This window comes from Centruroides sculpturatus, unplaced genomic scaffold, assembly GCF_000671375.1.
Source record: "Centruroides sculpturatus isolate CEXI.00-Female unplaced genomic scaffold, Cexi_2.0 scaffold719, whole genome shotgun sequence".
NCBI classification, from domain to species: Eukaryota; Metazoa; Arthropoda; class Arachnida; order Scorpiones; family Buthidae; genus Centruroides; species Centruroides sculpturatus.
Window position 1 is genome coordinate 409,060 of NW_019384910.1, and position 22,017 is coordinate 431,076.

Here is a 22,017-nt window from a genome sequence, read left to right on the forward strand (position 1 = left end):
CTAGACAAATAGTACTAACTACCATAAAGAAACTTGAAACGAGGAATGTTCTTTGTACACAAATTATTAATTGTCTTTATAAAGGTATTGATAGTATTACATTTAATTATAAATATATAATTAGGTTCATAAAATATAGTTTATAAACTAACTTAGTAATAGGATGAAAGGAGCCAAAAGACACTGTAGATCTATCCCAGACGGATATTAGTACTCAAAACTCGATATGCCGGTATATAATTCTGCGGGAAACTGTGGGTCGTTTCGCAAATCTTGGCCAGGAGTCGTGCATTATCCAAATGGGGGCTGGATAATTTAAAAAATGAGTGCAATGGCGATCCACAAGTTGGTTTGTGAACCCCATTAACTTTATAATCCGTACAATTCTCATTCTAACATAAACTCGACCGCAATAGCCTGGCCAATCTGCAAAATGTACCGTAAATCACACTTGGCAAAATAAAAATAAAAACTGATCTGTAATACTAAACTATTTGAAAATATATAAACTCTTATCATCTTATATACACATTTACATCTTTATCAAATAAAGGGTGGCCCAAAAGTCAATTTACCGAGAGATTTTTTTAATGATGATTTTAGAAATGGATAACTGTATGTTGTATGTCATTCAGTCTCTTACAGCAAAACAACTCAATCACAAGCAATAACATACGACAAATTCCAACCAGGTTTTAACTGTTTGTTAACCGAATTTTGGGCCAGCCTGTATATTTATTAGCTAATAAAATGCTACGTTTGAAATAATGTTTTCACATATTTGTACACTAAATTTTTTTAATGTATAATCACAAGGCAACTTTAATTGATCAATTAATGTACAATTATTATATTTTTTATAACTATTATATAACTATCATCTTTTGTTTCTGCATGCAACGCAAGCCAATAAGAACAATCATTTGCAAATGTCATTGAAACATCTCATTATTTAAACAATATGACAGAAAAGAGGATGCGACGTTTCATAGATGGCACTAGATGGAGTTGTATGTTTTGTTTGGTTGTCTAATGTATTATCATTTAGGAAAAGGAAACAGAAAAGCGACAAACATTTTTCTGCCGCGAATGTCCAAGCAGAAAATGTTTAGCATGTTTATACATTTACCAGTTCAAGAACAGGTAGTTAATGCTAAGAGCTATAACCAGATGAAATAATTGGATAAATTCCTGAATTAATGCAGTATTTCAAATAATACGATCGGCTTTTTGCTACATTTTAGTTTTCGAGTAAATATGTATGCAATAGATGAATGAATATCAAATTGAATGTAGTTTGCATCAATCAGTTTGATTGGAAAAACATTGAATTTTATTTAAGATAATTTCTATAATTCCATAATAAAAATATAATCAAACTTGTCTTGCTTTAATGCAGGGGTGTCCAACCATTTTGTTTCTCTGGGCCACATTGGAAAATGTCATGGAGTTTTGGGCCACAAGTGTATTATATATACTTGTGGCCCAATCCTTAAATATACTTGTATATTTAAGAATTAACATATCTAGATTATAGTAATAAGTATTAAATCTTTATCACAAAAAAGGATATATTAAAAAATTACTTCTACAGACACTTCTAATTTTTACTTAGAAATGGATAAATTCATTTATTATAAAGGAGACGAACAAAAATGTATTTGAAAAACACAAATATTTGGGTCTCTAATTAATAAAAATTGACAAAACACCATTTTAAAATGCATTTTTATTCGACTAATATATTTATAAATGAGATGTAGCCCAAAAAATAGCCAATGCGCCAAATGATATTTTTTACGGCAAACTAAAAAACGGGTAGCTAACTTTGGCGCAAAGTAGCCAAATCATGCAAACCTGGAATAAATACTAAATAAAGCCTGAGTTGGACTCAAAGGATTATAGACCCAAATGCGGGGAAGGGAGAGAAAGGACAAAAGATAAAGAAGTGAGGAAAGTTGGAAAATTAAGGGTCCATATTTGCATAACAGAAAGTCTATTTAATCTTTCTCACTACGTTTTATCTTTTGGCCTTTCTCTCCTTTCCTCGAATTTGGGACTATAATTCTTCGAGTCTCAACTTTAGATTTATTTAGTATTCCTTCCTCATTCACACATTTCCAAGTATTTGAAAATATTTCCTTTCGACTCAAAAGTAAAATACATATAAAGATTTACGGCTTTGTGAAACTTTTTTTTTTTTGAGTTTATGCCGTTGAAATAAATAAATAATAAAAAATTAAAATATTTGTCGGTTTTGTTTACACCTTCATTGGGCCGCATGCGGCCCACAGGCCGCGGGTTGGACACCCCTGCTTTAATGCAAGAATGCAAAGCACTATCAACACAGATGCATTCTCATTACCATTAAATTGCATGGGCAAAGAGTGTAGCTCAAGAAGTTTGGAGATGCCGAGAGTCAGATAGGATGATACATTGAGCCAGTGATGCAACAAACTTAGCCAGATCACTTTAGCATCACAAAATTCCTTTCACTACTTCCTGCTAGTACTTTGTTTGATCACCCAGTATTATTATTATATTTGATTAGACACTTAACACTGATAGCAAAAACAATATCAAGTCCAAAGTAATCCTCTGTGTAACTTAATCTATACTTTCGATGATGATTATTAACTCTTGTTTGCAATATCAGAAAGCATAGTTTATCATCATGAGGCCTTTCTGTTCATTGTCATTTTAAGCAAATGTCATAATATAAAATATTCAAAAATTCCTAATTTTATAAGTATACATCTAACAGGAACTTACTAATCTTAGCATTGTATTGCAAGCTCAGTACCAGTGCATTGTAAAACTTGTTCTCTACAATACAAATACATTTTAACATTGTGTCATACCTCAACCTTAACACAGCCTGAAAAACTAGTCACATTCTGAAAACACAATCAAATTCTAATTATGATATTTTACGAAAATAAAATCACAAAAATCAAACTGCCTGATGCTCGGAGAAACTATACTACTACTACCAATTTTCCAGGATGTCAATACAAAGAAAAGCAATGGGTACATTTCGGTATGCATCAGACTCAGCCACAACTGGTGAACAGCTTAATAAGCTTTTACCAGAATGTCCGACAACCTAACAAGATGGTAGAAGCAAACAGCATTATATTGGCACTGGCACTTATTTTGTCAAAATAACTTTGGGTTGATACAGACAATTAGGAAAATGGTGTTAATAATGTAATTGTAGAGGCAGCAGTTTTGCTTCATAGGAGTTCATCGTATCCAACGTCCAAGGAATGCAACGTGCATCAGTCACACACTGACAAACTCGTCAGTAAATATCAGAATGCATTTTAGTATATTGTGATTTACCAATGCCCTATTAGATGCATACCAAATGTACCCAATGACAGTGAGAGGATAGAAGCAGTTCAATAGAAGTGATTAAGGCTCATAAACAAAACAAAATCTTAACTTTTATTAATTCTAAAAATGAATTTCAAGTTATAGGGATTTAAGATGGCATTGAGACCTAACTATTCAAATATATTAACTATCAAATATTTGATATACATGTACGGTACAGTTAATGTAAGTGCAAATTGTTTATCAATTGTTGTCTAATATAGCACTAAACTATGTCACATCTCATAATTTCCAGCCACACAAACAACTGCAACTGTGATGGCTGTTCCCAATTATTATTAAACCCCTCCAAAAACCTAAGCAACAACTGCAACTAGAAACAAAAAGTTTGTTCTACTTGTGCCAATGCAATTGCACGTCCAGTCAGTAAATGCCTTTGTGCCACATCATATGGTGGCAATTTTGAAAATAGTTGTTATCGTGGCAGAAAGTGAAAATACCTGTACAGCTTTAGAATCGAGATTGGGCCAGCTGATTAATATGCCCGTGGAATTCAATTATTTGTTTCATATAAAAGAAAAGATAAAAAAAGCGCAAACCTGGCGTGAGATTAGCAAAAGTCTCGGCATTGATTGTAATACCATTTTTAGGTTTCAGGATATAAAATGTTGATTGTTTTTACTTTAGTAACAACAATATTATTTTAAATATAGCTAAAAAAATTAAGTAAAAAATACCTTCATTCATAAACAACACTTCTCACTAAAAAAAAGTAGAAAATAGCTGGCAAAGTGAATGTAAAGGGAATGTTGATTTATTATAAGGTCATGTCGCAATGGCAACAAACAATGCATGCAACTCATGCTTGATGCAGACGCCTGCGTGGCTGGAAATTGATAAATTCAACAACTGCTTAATATTAAGAATTTAGAAAAATCTGTAAGGCTAAGACTATGCAGATGTAAATGAGTACATTTTCTATGAGATGAATAATATCAAAACATGAAAATGAGATGCCTTACGATAACAGAACTTTTAACTTTTCAAAAACATTCCTACTACTGGCGCAATGCCAGATTTCCAAGCTGTAGCTTAGGGCATCACATTTTTACGCATGGTATTATTTGACAGAGGGAATTGGCATATTTTATTGTTAAAGCATAGGGATAAAACAAGTCTAAGTCTAGCTCTGACTTGTCTACTGACAATTTTTGCTCATTGACTATAAAGTATTAAATAATAACAATCTGTTAGAGATTACTTTGTTTTTCACTCATTCACTAGGTTGCATCTGCATATCCTTAGCTCAAGATGACGTAACCAGGTCATCTTGAGCTAAGGAAATGCAGATGCAATCCAGTAGCATTTTATAAAATTTTTGTTTCAAGATTTAAAAATAGTGTAATGATATTTGGAGCAGTTATTTATTAACAGTTTTCAAGTACTTTCATATTTTACTTTTAGGGATCCACTATTAATCTAACAGTGTAACGAGATCTCTCCAAAGACAAACTAAAGCTCAAAACTATTTGGGAACTGCTAAGTAATTCTATACTTAGTTTATGAGGAGTTGGAGATTAATATTAGATTATTATTATGATTTTAATCTTGTTAGCACTATATATACATTGAAAAAATGGATAAAGACATGAAATTACCAATAAATTATCTAATTAAAGTTTACATTAGAAACTACAATAATGGAAATTCAAACACTCAGAAACCTTTATAAGCAGCAAAAACAATTTAATTGAGAACATTTTCTGTCACTTTTAAAGACAATCCTTAGGAATAACACAAAGTCGAATATAACAGATAAACTTCAGAACATAGCATGCCGACATTCTATGCTCTAAAGTTTATAAAGGCCATTCTATTGCTGCTTATAAAAGTTTCCAGGTGTCCGAACTAATTAAAGCTTACTTACCTTTAAAAGTAAAGTCTTGTTTATATTATCATTATTTTATTACAAAATTAATAAAATGACAAATTTTTCACAAAACTTAAAACTGTATTTACTTAAAAAACAAGTAAACTGAATTAAATTTTTATCTAGTTAGTTTTAATTGCCTATAGTTAGAAAACTATAAATTAAAACTAAAGATCTTTTGTTATAAACAACTGAAATTTAATTAAATTTAATGAAGTTTTATTAAATTTTATATTTTTGGTAACTAATAATAGAGTCTACCTGACAATATATTCCAACTCTTCTTTCTAAAAATATGTTTTAATTTATAATTTAAATGTTTTATTAAGTCCGATAATTATTACATATTTACAAAGGATTATTAATAAATTTGATAACCGATTAACTAAATAGTTAAACTAAGTAGTTAACTACTCTCAATATACTTTACTACTAATGTAATTAAACTGCATAATTAACTATTGCCCGTTATCATTCCCATTTAAGCAGATAATAAAGATTACTACATCTAGTCCACGATTTATACAGTAGATTAGTTTAATAAGTTTCACATAAATAAATACTGTGTAAACTGAGACAAACGCTTCCTCCCACTTTATAACCGATCCTTCAGTCTGTGCAATAATCATTAAGATTGTGTTGTTGTAGCCTGAGACTAACATTTATATGGAATTACAAAACTTAATATGTATTTTCCATATAAATGTTAGTATCAATTTGCATGAAAGTGAAAATTGAAAGTTAAGTATATAACTTATTCTTAACTGTATCGTTAATGACGAGTGCAAGATATTTATTCGTTAATTTGAACTCTACAAGATCAATTTCTGTCAAAACAATCAATAATTGATCAAAAACTTTATCGCAAAACAAATTCTCATTTGTGTCCACTGAATTATGAATGAAATAGAAGTATTAAAAGTGAATAAACACCAAACTATTGATCTATATTATAACTGTACTGTTATAATAATACATATAGAGTTATCAAAAAAGAATGCTACCATTTTAAATACTGTAATTTGTCTATTATTATGCTAGAAGCATGCGACATATATTAAACGTCTGAGTTCATCTACCATCTGCATACAAATTCCTTAGAGTCAGTAGATGCCTCTAAGGAATGTTTTGAACAAAAATGACAACTCCACAACAGAGAAAGCATTGTGTGTTCTGCAGTTTGAAAAGTTGGGATCAGTCATCGTCGCAAACATGATTTTTAACGATTTTCTGAGTTTTGCAGACCATTTCAAAGTGATCCACCTTATACTTGTTGCACAATAATGACTGATTCTAACTTTGTAGACTGTTTTCTCTGTTGTGGAGTTGCCATTTTTGCTTATGGTGCTACCTAGAGGTAATGGACAATAAGATGTTGAATGCAGATGGTAGAAAAAATTTGGACAGTTTCTCTATCGATTGGTGTACACTGCACATTTCTCGAATAATAATTAAAATGATTACAGTAACTTAAACACGGTAACATTCTTTTCAGAAGATCCTGTATTTTTCAAGTTAAAATCCTAATGTATATATTCTACACATTTTGATTATTAAAAATCTGTAATTAACATTTATAAATAAACTTTATAAAGAATATTAAAAAAACTTTAAATATTTAATTTTAAAACTAATAAGAATTTTTACCTTTTTTTTATTTAAGTAAAGTCATTTAACCTGACTGCTTTCCAGAGAAATTAACAGATAAATTTAAATACTTTTATTAAAAACATTTAATTGAATCATTAAATTACAGAAAAACTTAAATTTATCTATCAATTTGTGAATTAAAATCTTTAAAAATTCTAAGGCATATTTTAACAATTTAATTTTCTTAATATTCTATTAAACATGTCATTTAAAATAGATTTTTTTTTTTATAGCTTTCTTTGAATAATTTTTAAAGATATTAATTACTTTTAAACATTGATGTGTGTCTAAGATAAAAATCTAATTATATTTAATGAGTCCAAGTATAAAAATAAATTTTTTGCCATTCTGGAAGATATTCTAATAAAGGCCGAATAATTATTCCTGCCAAAGGAATGTTTTCGGCTATACCTCTCAGGACATAAACAATTCTTTTCTTTGAAAATCTTTCATAAGCGGGCGATCTCAATATGTAGAGAAGCAACATTAGAGTTCTCCGATTAAGTTCAACTCTCTCTCTGAAATTCATCTGTTTCCAATTCCCGAAAAGTTTGAGACTCGTCGTATCCATTCCAAAAGCAGTTAACCAAGGTAACCAAGATTTCTGTCCAAAAGATGCGATGGCGAGTAAATGGGCGAGCGGTCGAACAATATGAAGTACTTCTCCGATTAACTGATTTCTTGTTAATTGAGACGGTACATATTGTTGGTTATTTAATGCTTTTGATTTTGCATTGGAATTTTCTGGAGGTTTCCAATCTCTCATCGAAAGAGGTGGTGTAGAATCCAAAGATCTTATTACACGTTTGGAACGCTGGAGGGTAAATGCTGTTTTTGGTTCGGTCGTTTCCGCTAATGACTTTAAATTCTGTAACTGATAGGCAGTCTTTCGTCGATCTAATGGCAGCGAAGATGGAGATTTTGAAATACCTCGCTTATAGTAGAAGAGCAAAATCAAATTAATTACACTTTTAATAATTTGAACTGCTGATATAACGATCCAGCGCAATGTATTTCCTCCAAGATTTACCGAACTCACTTCTATAAATACCTCAACGTACTCTATGATGGATAAACATAATTGAAGTTTCTTCACGGCAGGATTTATATCAATATCGATTTTTACAGCCTTTTTTAGAATTGTATCATTTATCAGTGTTAAGAGACTGGATGCAGAGAACATTAACTCAGATACAACAGAAGAATATTTAAATCGTCCGGCGGTAAAATACGAAAACCATTTTAAAAAGGATTCTACTTCACTAGCAATTAAGGGATTTTTTATGACAAACTCGTGATAATTCATAAAAATTTCCTTTAGTTTCCAACTCTTCTCATTCATTCCAGCCATTGCAAAGATTTTTAAATCCAGAACGTTCAAATTCTTCTTAACGTTTCTTCGTTATGACATACTCTGTTATTAAAAAATAAAATAAAATGAGAATTATTATAATCCAATAAAGTAAAATTTTTAAAAGTTTAATATACAAAATAAAACTGACAAACTAATCACAGATTCCCAACATTGTTTTTATTTAATTTTTTTAAAAATATATATATATATTAAAGGAAACATCTCTGAGCAACANCATTCTACATGCAAAAACACTTTCTGGTTTTTCCTTGATCCATTCCCATGCAGCAACTCAAACTTCAGCACATAAAGAAAAGCATTGATCTTTCATTATTATAATCCAATAAAGTAAAATTTTTAAAAGTTTAATATACAAAATAAAACTGACAAACTAATCACAGATTCCCAACATTGTTTTTATTTAATTTTTTTAAAAATATATATATATATTAAAGGAAACATCTCTGAGCAACACATCTGCTGTCACTATATATGCACATCTCATGCTTTCTGAAATCTATTTTTAGATAAATGACAGAACTGTGATTGATGCTCTATATACCTTCTTATCAGTTGAAGAGTAAGTTTCCTTCTTCCTATGAGACTAAGTCAAACGAATACGGGGATATGACAGGACTAAACTCCAATAGATTGCACAAAATTGAGTGTAAAGTGTAGCATTATTGTGACAGAGAAAAATACTTCACAATTTTCACAAACAGCAGAACAAAGTTTTAATTCAGAATGTCTGAGCGTATGCTTTCCCAGTCAGAATAGTTCCTCAGGACTCTGAAGAACATAAATGAATGAACCATGTCGAGTGATGACTTTCATTTCAAAGCAATCATCAATGACAGACTATTAATAAAAGGCATATAAAACTGACACCAACCCACACTAATCGTCTCAATAAAAGCTGATTGTAAGACTTAAAAGATGACTCAAGTTGGTTAATTATGTATTTATTTATACTACAAACACTTAACTTTGTGTTATAATGAAGAAATGAAATAAATTATCAGTTTCTAAAATCATTCAAATGATTTGCAGACTCTTCCTCATTAATTTTTAATCTAAACATTGCCAAAAAAGTTAACATTTCTTTAAATCTACAATTAAAATTTTGCTTTAAAAATTATTTCGATCCCTCAAAAATTTGTTTTTATTCACAAGAATGTAATGTTGCCCCAACTGAGAAACACTGCACAAGTCAGATGGACAGTTTTCTATCATGTGCCATAAACAAAAAAGCCTAATTAAACGGTGTACGCTCCGTGTGTCAAAATTTTTCCTCACTTTCTTGGTGGACAATTGTAAATACTTCATTCTAAATAACTATGCTTAAAAACTAAAAAGCATCAACTCCTTGACAATTTTATAAATAAAAGTGAAATATTAATTTAATATTTTTAATTGAATTTAAAATATATTATAGATAATTGGAATTTTTAAAAGTAGTTTGAGGCCTTTTGAGACCAGATTTATAAACAGGCACCTTAAACACATGCCCAGACGACCTCCATAGAAAGAGAAACAAGAGAGACATAAAGAACGATTCAGAAAACGAAATGCAGCAAGCTATAAATTTAAACAGTTATTTTTAAATAAGATAGAGAACGCTACAGTAAAATTTACAAGGGCATTAGCTGCTATGGGGCCTCTGCATAAATAAATCTGTCCCCGAGGGTTTTACACTTTTCACATTGAGCATAAAAAAATGCTTAAAGAAAATTATGGAGAAATCTGAAAAACTGCAACAATTTAGATAAAAGAAAACTTTCGATTAGAATAATTTGTGCAAATAAACCATTACTAAATATAATTTTTCTACTACTTCTGTAACAACCTACTTAAAAAGAAAAACTACCGAAACAATACGACAAATGCTTCCTTTACTTCTACCTTTGTTTTAAACTTGCATAGACAACCAGAGATTAAATCAGGTGCCAAATATTCAACGTAATGAATTTCAACTTTAAAAAACTTGTGTACGACTACCAAAATGAAATGACATGACTAAACAATTTTAACTTATTAAAATATATTTTGTTTTAAAGTTGAGAATCTCCAATATTATTAAAATTATAAAGTAAAATAATAGAAAAACTAAATTTAATAAAAACATTAAAATACTCACCTTATTGCTAGTTGAACTGAAGCGAACTGAAAGAAATTCTTCAAAATATAGTCCAACTAACAAACAGGTGAATCTTTTTAATATTTTTTTTTTTTCAAAATTAATTCGTACATTTTAAAATTTACATTAAATTGAAAGATATTCTGGAAATAAGTATTTTTATCATCAAACATTATTTTATAGAAAAGAATATTTTACAATTTTCTTTGATAAGAACAATATATAAAAATATGGGGATCAATTGATAAATACAGTCTCGATTTTTATAAAAATCAGCTTGGGAAGAGGTAGAAAAATATAACAGGTTTACTTAATACTGTAGTAAAAATCATTTATTTTAATCAATCATAATCATCATTTAATAAAATAACTGCTTCAATAGATATTCAATCACATACAATCTTGTACAGCAGCACAAATCTTTATTAAACTACACACAATGGGAACAGAGCTGTAGCAATGCATTGGCAATGAGGCAAGTGCCAAGGGTGCAAGGCATGCTTGGCACCTCTCGTGTCTTGCAAACATTTATGTGCCGTGGACTAAAAACTAATGCATTGCCAAGGGAACAAAAAACATTGCTCCGGCTTTAAATGGGATTAAAAAACACCAATAATAAAGCAGGTAACAAAAAACTCCATCTAGTAATGGTTCGAGATCCTTGGTGTTGAGTGACCTTGTAGTTGATGGTGTTCCCCTCATGCATTGATTTATAAAACGCGAAGGCTTGTCAAAGCCCTTGCATTGAATATGACTGAAAACATTAGTTTAATTAAGGTTTGTGTTGCTATACAAGATTTATATGATCGAATAACATTTTTGCAAATGTTCAATCCATTTTTGCATTCTACATGCAAAAACACTTTCTGGTTTTTCCTTGATCCATTCCCATGCAGCAACTCAAACTTCAGCACATAAAGAAAAGCATTGATCTTTCAATGCTACCTTTAATTTGCCAGAACTCTGACAGTACTAGATCCAGACTGTAGAGAAGGTAAAGATTAATCTGTAAATTTGGTCTCTTAAGCAAACTAAGCATCTTCACGTTCATTACTACCAACCTTATTCCTTATCCGCACCTTCCATATACAACTCAAATCTGGTATCATTAGACTTTAGGCTGTTCCTACAATTCAAGGGGACATGGAGAGATCAATACTTTTTGTCAAATACTGAATAAACCAGGAAGATTTTCATGGAAAAAAAAAATTAGACTCTTCTCAAACTAATTTTTTAAAATGGAGACCTTATCAATTGATTGTTGTATTTGTCAAATTGCAAATAAAATATTTTTTTTATTCAGTTCAATATATATTTTTTCAAAAACAATAAGTTAATAATGAATCAATTGTAAAAAAAACTATATATAATTAAGTAAATTAAAATTAATACAATTAATAACATACTACATAACTTTATCAATAATTTAACATCAAATAACCTATTATACTTTAGGTGTTACAATTCTCTTCTGTAATAATTACATATAAAACCAAACTCGATATTTGTTAACAATCAGACAATTGATGGATTACATTGGGTTATATTAATGCTACTAATTACTAATTAAACATAATTTTGCTTAGAGGTATGTGTTAGTTGCTGTCTCTTGGTGTAAATTTAATAATTAATTTAGAAGATTCTGGAAGAAAAGAATAGGCTCAAAACAAGACTCTAACCCACAACTCCTGCAAGCCATGCAGACACATTCCCAGTTTATAGATGTTCAACCAACAGACTGCCGAAAATCTATCGGGCTAGCTTTATGCTAATTATTAAATAAATTACATAATCAATTTGGTACTAGAGGTAATCTGTTCGGCAGTCTGTTGGTTGTAGCTATATTATATATCGGGTTGGAGATGTTTGTATATAGATGTTCACATTTGTACCAAATAATTTGATCTAGAGATGGCTGGTTAAGCTATTATTGTGTTAAATTTAATGTGAGATGGTGGCTTAACTGCATAACAAATGAAAGAATCTAATGTCTCTAGTTAACGCCTGAATGATTTATTCAGATCAATGTTTTAATATTGATTATAAATATTCTTGAATAACATTTTGATAACCAAATAATGTTGGATTACAATCAGGCTGTAAGATCTAGCATTAGTTACTTGATAGTATTATATTTAACAACATAATGAGAATTAATTGAATTGTGTGAATGTATTGTACAAGATGGCCATAATTAAAGTTTCCATATTAAGAGCACTCTGTAGCTGTAACCAATAAACATATTGACACCAAAATTTGTACATAAATTATGCAAAGGATTTTGCAAAAAATAAAATTTTTCCTACAACTTTTGGTGGTGTCATCTGTTATAATACTTTGTTAAAACATTTTTTATATTTTTAACTATTATAAAATGACAAAAAGCTTAATTTTCAGGGTAGGATAAATTTTATAAAGAATTGTAAAATCTAATAACAAGTAAAATTATCATTAAATCTGACCCTGCTCGAGATACACACGAGCCCCTTTATTTTCTCACCTCCTTGACCTTTAATCACCAAAATTTAATAGCATCGATACAGAGGGCATTAAATTTTATCCCCCCTAACTTCAGCAATTATCCCATCATGAACTATCTGCACACCTTCCTTTTTTACCAAAAGAAAAAAAAAAATTTAACGCCCTCTGTATCGTCTATACCTTATCATCAACAATGACGTCACTGGTAAGACGATACCTATGTAAACATTGACACCGTTTAAATTTCTACCAACGCTCTAACAGACCACAGTGTACCTGAAGAAGGCCTATTAAGAAGGCCGAAAACGTTCGTACTCGTGTATGAACGGCTAGAAACAAGTGAGAAAGGTTTTGTCTTGGTCATATTCCCAGCATCTAAACCCAGCGATGAAAGTAAACTAATCCACCTATTCATTCAATTATCAAATTTTATTAAAGTATCATATATTATTACAGAATAAAATATTAACAAATATTTCTGTGATTATAAACAGAAGGATATTCATTGTATAAAATAAGCAATAATGAACAATTTGACATATCTTTGATTCCATAATTGAAAGAAAGATAATGAATCAGTTCATCAATTGAAGAAATTGGCTGGATAGCTGAGGAGGTAAAGATAAAAGTGCTTTGGCATGTGTGGATGCCTACACAATTGGTGAGTTTAGTAAATTTTGACTTGCAAATTCATCAGGAAAAATGTTTTTCAGGTTCCAATTTTCATAAATTAGTCTGACAGCAAATGTTAATTGTACCAACAGAAATTAGAAACCATAGTGCAAATCAGAGCAAAATAATCAAGATTGTATTGTGCGTTATCTGAAGAATTATATCATCTAGTGGTTATCAATGCAACTGTGCACCTCTAACAAGTTGTGAGGAAAAAAAGACAGATGTAATAATCAATATGCATTCCGTTAACAACAAATATCCTGACTATTGTGTAACAGGTTGTGCATCACTCTACATTTTCTTTTTAGAATCTTACAAAGAATATCACAGAAAATTTTTCTAATAAATCTTTGGAATACAATTTACATAATTAAATAACATAACTAAAACAGCCAAATGATTTCTGGATTAAATTGGGTTATATTAATTTAAAACTGGGGAAAGCCCAATTTAATCCAGCAATTGTTTGGCTTTAATATAACTATCAAGCTTAGATACGTTTATAGGTAGCATTCTTTTTGAAAGAACCTGTATATGTACAGTACATATAAACAAATCACACACACAAATTAGATATAAACAGTAGAGCGTCGATTGTCCGAATCAATTGGCGAGTGAGGTTGTTTGGAAAATCAATTTTTCAGATAACCGATAATGTATGAAAAAATACATTATTAATATGGTATATTAGTATATCCCAATAATAGTATATTAATATAGCCCATGTTTAAATTTTTCTCCGTTGTGTGTTGCTTCGCATTGAATTTTCGTCGATGTTAAGTGTAACGAAAATTTTTATAATAATAATCATGGTTATTGTATCATTGAAAATTATTTTTTAAATTTTGTACAAACAAAATAAATACCATATATTCCGGCATATAAGATGACTTTTTAACCCAGGAAAATCTTCTCAAAAGTCGGGGGTCGTCTTATAGGGCGGAATATACAGTATATTGAAAAATATAAAAACAAAAAAATTATACTTTAGAAGTTAATCTAGTATCAAATCAATTTAGCACAACACAGTCTGACTGGAACGCTTCCGGTTAACCAACGTTTTGGTTGATCGACATTCGGATAATCGTTGCTCTACAGTACAGGGTGTCCCAGAAGTCTTTCCCTGATTGCAAACATGCAGAAGGCAGAAAATGACACAGACACACATCTTTTATCTTATATTGCAGGTAACATATTCAAGATTTTATGTGTACATACATACTCACTGTTACTTTGTTTATTACAGAACAATCACAGCCAATATTGATATGTTGCAGTTATTTGTTGTGCCAGAGATTCAGGACATTCCAGACTTAATTTTCCAACAAGATGGTGTGCCACCTCATTAGAGGTTAGATGTTCGTGCCTATTTGGATACAGCATTTCTGGGAAGATAGATCGTGCGTGGTGGTCCCATCAACTGGCTTCCGCAATCATCAGACATAACACCACTGGATGTCTTCCTTTGGAGTAATGTCAAGGACCAGGTTTACCAAACACCAGTGAACGACATCGCAGCATTACGATGCAGAATTATTGACGTCATAACATCCATCTCTCATGATATATTGACCAACATGGGTGGAATTGGAATATCGCCTGAATATCCTTCGAGCAATGAAAGAAGCACACATCTAAATTTATTAATGAATATGTATGTGTACACACAAAAACATGAATATGTTACCTGCAATTCAAGATAAAAGATGTGACTGTCATATTTTCTGCCTTCTGCATGTTTGTAATCAGGGAAAGACTTCTGGGATACCCTGTATATTAATTCCCAGAAATTTAACAAAGACAAACAACCCACAAAGATTTTTTTTAAACTTTTGCTACTCTGTGAACACTACGAAGTCTTATACACAAACCCAATACGGATTCAGCCAGGCTTACGAGACAGCCAAATGGTAAAGGACATGACCCAACAGACATATCCACTTTAAACTCTAATAATAATTCAAGCCCACCAAGAACTCAAAATCAGGATGCCAGAGTAGTGGGACAACAACTTTAACAGCCAGGTACAGAGATAGTAAAGATAATTTGTTGAATTTGAAAACAGCCAATACAGTTATGTATAGGTAAACTAATTCATCTTAGATAAAGCAAATTGGAGTTGGAATGATGTCCAGTCAGTAGAAATTTATGAAAACAAATGACGTAATTACCAAATATTCTTTACAATATTCGACTCCATAATATAAAGAGAAGAGCACCGATGCTAAAAATTATCTAAGGTGTCCCATAGATTGTTTTTTTATAAACAAATTAAATGTTTTTCAGGACAGCCCCATCATCAGATTTTTCATTATACAGACTGTAACCAAAATCATATCAATCATCAGCAAAAAGTGTTTAAGTAATTACAATTTATGTGACTATTTAATTTTATAACACTTCATTTTACAGGCTACAAAAATTATTAAGCATAGTTTAATAATAATCAATAGCATTATTTTTAAAAATAATTTATAAATAAAAATCAGCCTGATAGTGGAAAGAACAATTAAATTATAATTTGATGTAATAAAATTACAATATGATTTGCATATTTTTAAAATATGCAAATCATACTGTAATTTTATTACATCAGAATAATTATTTTCCACTTCATTAAAATGCAATAATAATAATAATTTCATGTTATGAAATAACACATTTAATAACAATTAAGTAATTGGCAGTAATGCAACTCATGTTGTTTCTTTAAAAATTGTTTATGAAATTTGTTCTTGATGAGAACAAAATGATTACAGTATGTAATTTAAGAAATCAAAGTTACTGTTAAAGCCAAACAATTGCCAGAGTAGATCAGACTATATTACTGCTACTATTAATAATTAAATGCTAAGTAATTTGGCCAAGAGGTAAGCATTAGGGCACCATCTCTTATTAAATTTAGTAATTATATTTAAATTAATATTTATTAATTAATTTAGTAGGTTCTGGAAGAAAAGAATCGAACCCACAACTGCCACTTACTGTGTGAATGCATTGCCAGTTACACTACCAGGACCTCCGTCCGATCTTTGCTTATAGAACTTTTAATTTAGATATAACCATAATGATTGCTCATTGCAATTTTATTTTGAAAACGTGCAGCTATTTTTGATATAGTTAAATAGGAATTGAGAAACATTTTCATTTTTTATGGCCAATTAATTATTCAGATAACAAGTATCTTAATACAAAAAACTTTTACAATATAAGCGTTAAATTAATTTATGTTTAATTTAACGCTTATATTGTAAAAGTTTTTTGTAATAAATGATTAGTGTGCTGTCCATCACTATATTATAAGTATCTTAATAATTAACAGAGGTCCGAGTAAAGTTACTTGTAACACACCTTTACAATAAGTCAATAAAAATGGGTTTGTGTCAAGTTCCAGACCAATCTTTTTTTCCCAGATTATTCTAAATTAATTTATTTCTGATGATTAAATTTGAAATGAGATGACAACTTAGCTAATCCAAATTATTTATCATCTTAATAATGAATTAACTGTACTATTGGTTTGTAGCCCAATAAGAATCCGGCTGCTTCATTTGATTAGATGACCAATTGACAATATTATACAGAACTAGTGAAAATGGTGGGCTATCATGTTGTTCCTTCCTTAAATTCAACTGTCTTGTGGAATTTAAAATTTTCATAATATACACATAATGTAAATTAACAATTCACTATATATATTACATATTTCTTAATTTTATTTTTAAAAAATTAACCAACTGTAGGAATTTCTTTGGAGTCTGCTATTGAACAAGGATACAACAGATCTATATAATCTTTTAATTTTTAGTGACACAATTATGGTAATTATATTCACTTAAAAGAGCTATTTACATGAGTAAAAATTATTGTAACGTTATCACAGTGTTGGGCTTCAATTTTTAATCATATTTTTAATTTAATTTCATCTAAAATATATGCTCTTCATCCAGTTAGTGGATTTTGTAAAAGTATAGCATAAACACCAGACTTTTCAAAAAGTGTAACCCCAAATTTGTGAATCTAGTACCCTCTATGAAAAATTAGCTTTCAAACAAAAATGAAGTTAGATAAAAAGTTGCAATGGCTTTTATAGAAGAAGAGGCACAAGTGAAGTGCCCCATCCAACCACAATTCCTCTGGTCACAGAAGCGGTTAAAGGATGTCAACAGAAAAAATTACATTCCCAGCTAGAGGTATCCGTTTTTACAAAAGTTTCTAGTGCATGTTCTTCCCGTCCTGTCTCACCATCATTTACTTACTGTGATGATTACAATGCTTACAACATATAATACTTATTATGCTTTGCAAATACCGAATTAACATTATCACAAAAACATGACGATGATTAAACTTTACAAAAGCAGTTTAATGGACAAATGTCTGAATGCTAGAGAAGCTAAAGGCTTGCCAACTGCTTGGAAGTAAATTGTGGAAAAGAAAATAAAAATAGGATGACTCATAACCTTTAATTTGTAAGGTATTTACAACCAAGATCAAACTTTTTATTCGTTTTTGTGATTGGATTATTTATTTTTTCAATATTTGTTCATTCAGTTAAACTGTTTGTTTTTTATGTTATGTTTTTGTGATATGTTTATTCAATTTAAATTCATAATATGTTACAAGATTTGTATCTAAATTTTGTTCCAATGCTTGAAAACATTTGTTAATGACAACGTTTGATTTATAATGGTAACATGTAGTTTATGCTTGAGGATGACTCATGGAACAGGTCAAAAACATTTGTGAAAGATTAAAGTTTTTCTCAGAAAACAAAGTGTTAGAAAATTTGTTTATTTTTTAAGCAAACTGTTTAGTATCATGGATATGTGAGTTATACTTGTGATCTATAACACTTATACAATCGGCAAAATGTTCTTTATTAACTTCTCAATAAGTCAGATATTGTAGGTACCAGTATCTAATCTTGATAAGATGCTGCATGAATACAGGCTGTCTGAAAAGTTACTGTCTAGTGAAAAAGGTTTAAGTAAATTTCTAACAAAAGTGAAATTTTATGTATGATATTGCAATTTCTCCTACAGAAAATGCTAGAAATGATCTCCAGAGGCCCTAAAATCTGGGGGAGCAAGGTATAGGGAACTAGCAAGCATAATTTCTTAGGAGATTATGTGATTGGCAAAGCATTATTCCAAAACCGAAATGTCTGTGAGTGAGTGGTATCATCATATATTGCAAAGTGGAAACACATGATGTATGACTTATTGGTCTTGTATGCAATGCTGTACATATAACTTTGATGTCATTACAAATTTCTCACTACACAGTAACATTTTGGACATCCTGCATGTATATATATGTTATTAAAATATTAATAAATTACAACAATTTACTAATTTATCTAAAAGTGTTTTAGAATAGTATGCTTAAACTCTTTCTGATATACTTTTCTATCTAATTACTAACAATTCAAGCAATTGTTATTACTGCTGTCTACAATAAAGTAAATTTGTAGTAGTGAAATAATTTTTTTCATGTGCTGTAAAGAAGTTAAATCTTTTCTGCTAACGTAAAAACCTTTCTAAAACTGAATGTATAAATGACAATACTTAAACAAAATCATTTGAATTTACTCTGCCATAAGACTTATTTCTTGAGGTGTGAAAAGATGAAGAAGGATTTTTTTTTATTTTTTAATTTTCTAAGTTGAAGACTATACTTTAAGTTACTGGGCATGTTGCCTGGAAAAACAGCTTTAATACAGCTGGATAAGAAGACTCCGTAAGTCACTGGCTCGTTTATCCAGCTATAGTAAAGCTGCATTACTAAACAATGTATTCATTATGAAATGATGACATTACTTATCTTTAATTAATATTTCACACACTGTAATTAAATTACTGCTTGAAAATAGTCCAAAACTAAATACAGATATGTTTGGTTTCAATACTTGGCATATAATTTTGGTTTTTGTTTGTTACAAATGGTAATTATGAATTCCATTAAAGATTTCATACTTAATTATTAAAAACATTATTCAATATTTCAATGTAATTTAGTTTAATTAGAATTATTTCACAAACTTGTGTTAGTTTAACATTTTAAAAAATTAGATAAAAATATATGAAGTAAAGAATGGTTTAATTATTAATAATTTTCAAACAGTTTTTTTTATTAATTAATATAATGGAATAGTATATAAATTAAATATTCTAATTTATAAAATATATAGAAATATGAAGAATCTTAGAGTAATCATGAAGCCAGACAAATGATACACTTAAATATGTTTCAGAATACATGATTGGCCTCTTTTCATTTCAAATATCTCAATATTTGAAATTATTACATATAACAACAACTTTATAAGTAACTACAGGATGTCCCAAAAGTCACAATACACATGAAAATATTTTGTAACACCCTTCAAGAATGCCACTTTCAAAATAAATGGACTTTGTACTCACGTACAAAATTGTGTGTATGTGAGAACACATAATATTTCATAAATAAAGGTATATTTCAATCAAATTGTTCATTTTCCCTAAGTATGGCACCTTTTGGGACATCCTATATCTTCTGAAATGCTATAATTATCTAATAAATCAGATAAACGACCAAGACTCTCGTCTCCAATTATCAAAGTTCATTATTTTCTGCTTTTTTAGAAATCCTAATGATATTTATGTCAATTCATGACCACTTTCAAGCCTTTGGCTTAAAGTGGTAGGGAACCTCTGATGATGAGCCAAAGGGCTTGAAAGTGGTTGAGGCATACAGAAGAAACTGTATAAGACAGAATACAATACTCTTGAATTCAAATTGCTTCTAAACAAGAACGATCATCACCATGTTGGAATTGTCTCATGATGACAACGTTCAAGGGAGGAAATCTGAATTTAAAAAAATATCTGATATCTATATCTTGTATGGTTTCTTCTTTTGATAAGCCAAAAGAATTAAGCTTGAAATAAGTGCTCAAAAATTTAAAATATTAATACCTTTTATAACTTTGATTATAAACGTTAAAATTACTATCATTTGCAGTGCTGTATGATCACTCCATATAACTAAAAATGAAAAATTCTTACATCTTTAATCAGGAACTGAAGTTGGCTGTTGCTATAGATATGAACCAACACTTTTCATTGAAACATTAATGCAGTATGAAGTCTAAAACAAAAATTATTTTATGTAAATTGTTTTAAAATGTTTACAACATAAAAGGAAACAAAAAAGTATAAATATAAATTCATGTAAAAAGTAAAATAGGCACAACTTGTTTTATACATTAATAACTATTTTTATAAACAAACATTTCTCAAACCCGCTAAATCTGTACTACACCAAACAGCTACCAAATCTATCTTGCTATTTATCCGCATTTAAATTTAAACGTAGATAAACAGCCGGCTGGAATCCGGTAGTTGTTTAGCATAATAACTATTTTGTGTATCTTACTTATTATCTCATCAATCTTTACTTTTAATTTTATGACGGCTCTGTATATGCTTGAAAATAAATATGCAAAAATAATTCAATACTTTCTAAAATTGAATTTTAAAAAACATATCTATATTTATGTTTAAAGTAAAATCGGGCAAATAAATGCTTTTCAAAAATTTGAATATTAGCAATCTTGAATATTCAAATATCCTAAATAATTTGCAAACTTAATGAATATTAAATATAATTTCTTGCTATTTGGAACAGTGTCTATGTTCTTTGTATATATTTTTAAAATCATAATGAAGTGTTCAATGAAGACATTAGACTATTCAACATCCTTTTATTCAATCCTTTACACTGGACCAGCATAAAAAACTGAATAAAAGGATGTTGGATAGTCTAATGTCTTCAGTCAGCATTTCATTGTGGCTTTAAAAACATGTTAAATAAAATTAAAACCCTAAAAAGATAACTAACGTCATGTACAAAAGAGTGAAGTGACACGATTGCCTGTATTTGAAATAATATGAATATTGTAAACAAATTAAAATACCAAGCAAATTGTATTTGTGTGAGTGTAGTAAACGTCTTAATGAAAAAAATACAGTTAAAAATCTATTGAATTTACATTTAATATATTTATGATGAAGAAAAACTTAGTAGTAAAAATTCGAATGTATATTATTGCATCATCGTCATAATGCCACGCTGCAATTTTTAATCATCTTTTAATTTAAAAAAAATCACATAATTTCTATTCCAAACCAGACCAGCCCAGACATTCATATATAGTTAGTCAAGGCCTCTGACCCCACAAAGCTTTCCTATCTAGAGTTGATTTTAATCTATCTAACTTCATTCTTGACATTAACTAAGAACAGATGAGACAAAATGAGAATGTATAGGTCTGCAATCTGAAGATTGCAGCCCAATTATAGAAATATTGGAAGTACCATAACATACAATTAATTCAAATGATTGCAGAAGAAAAATGAGACATCTGAAAGGAATCTGTATCTATAAAGATAAAAGAATTCATAG

The 22,017-nt window shown here is 29.7% G+C and overlaps 1 protein-coding gene across 6 annotated transcripts in view; it reads right to left on the bottom strand.

Moving 5' to 3' along the window:
* The window catches only part of LOC111631635 (guanine nucleotide exchange factor MSS4-like), a 40,582-nt gene that overhangs the window by 13,645 nt on the left and 4,920 nt on the right, over window positions 1–22,017 (bottom strand). For 2 of the 6 annotated variants that reach the window (XM_023375927.1, XM_023375928.1), the window contains exons 2-4: window positions 20,619–20,700; window positions 10,411–10,553; window positions 7,157–8,333 (exon numbers count right to left, since the gene is read on the bottom strand). In XM_023375927.1, coding sequence (XP_023231695.1) covers window positions 7,230–8,270 — 1,041 coding nt within the window. In that variant the 5' untranslated portion in view covers window positions 8,271–8,333; window positions 10,411–10,553; window positions 20,619–20,700 and the 3' untranslated portion in view covers window positions 7,157–7,229. Of the gene's footprint in view, window positions 1–7,156; window positions 8,334–10,410; window positions 10,554–20,618; window positions 20,701–22,017 lie in introns of those variants that run through there. The other 4 variants (XM_023375925.1, XM_023375926.1, XM_023375929.1 and 1 more) reach the window with 2 other exon arrangements.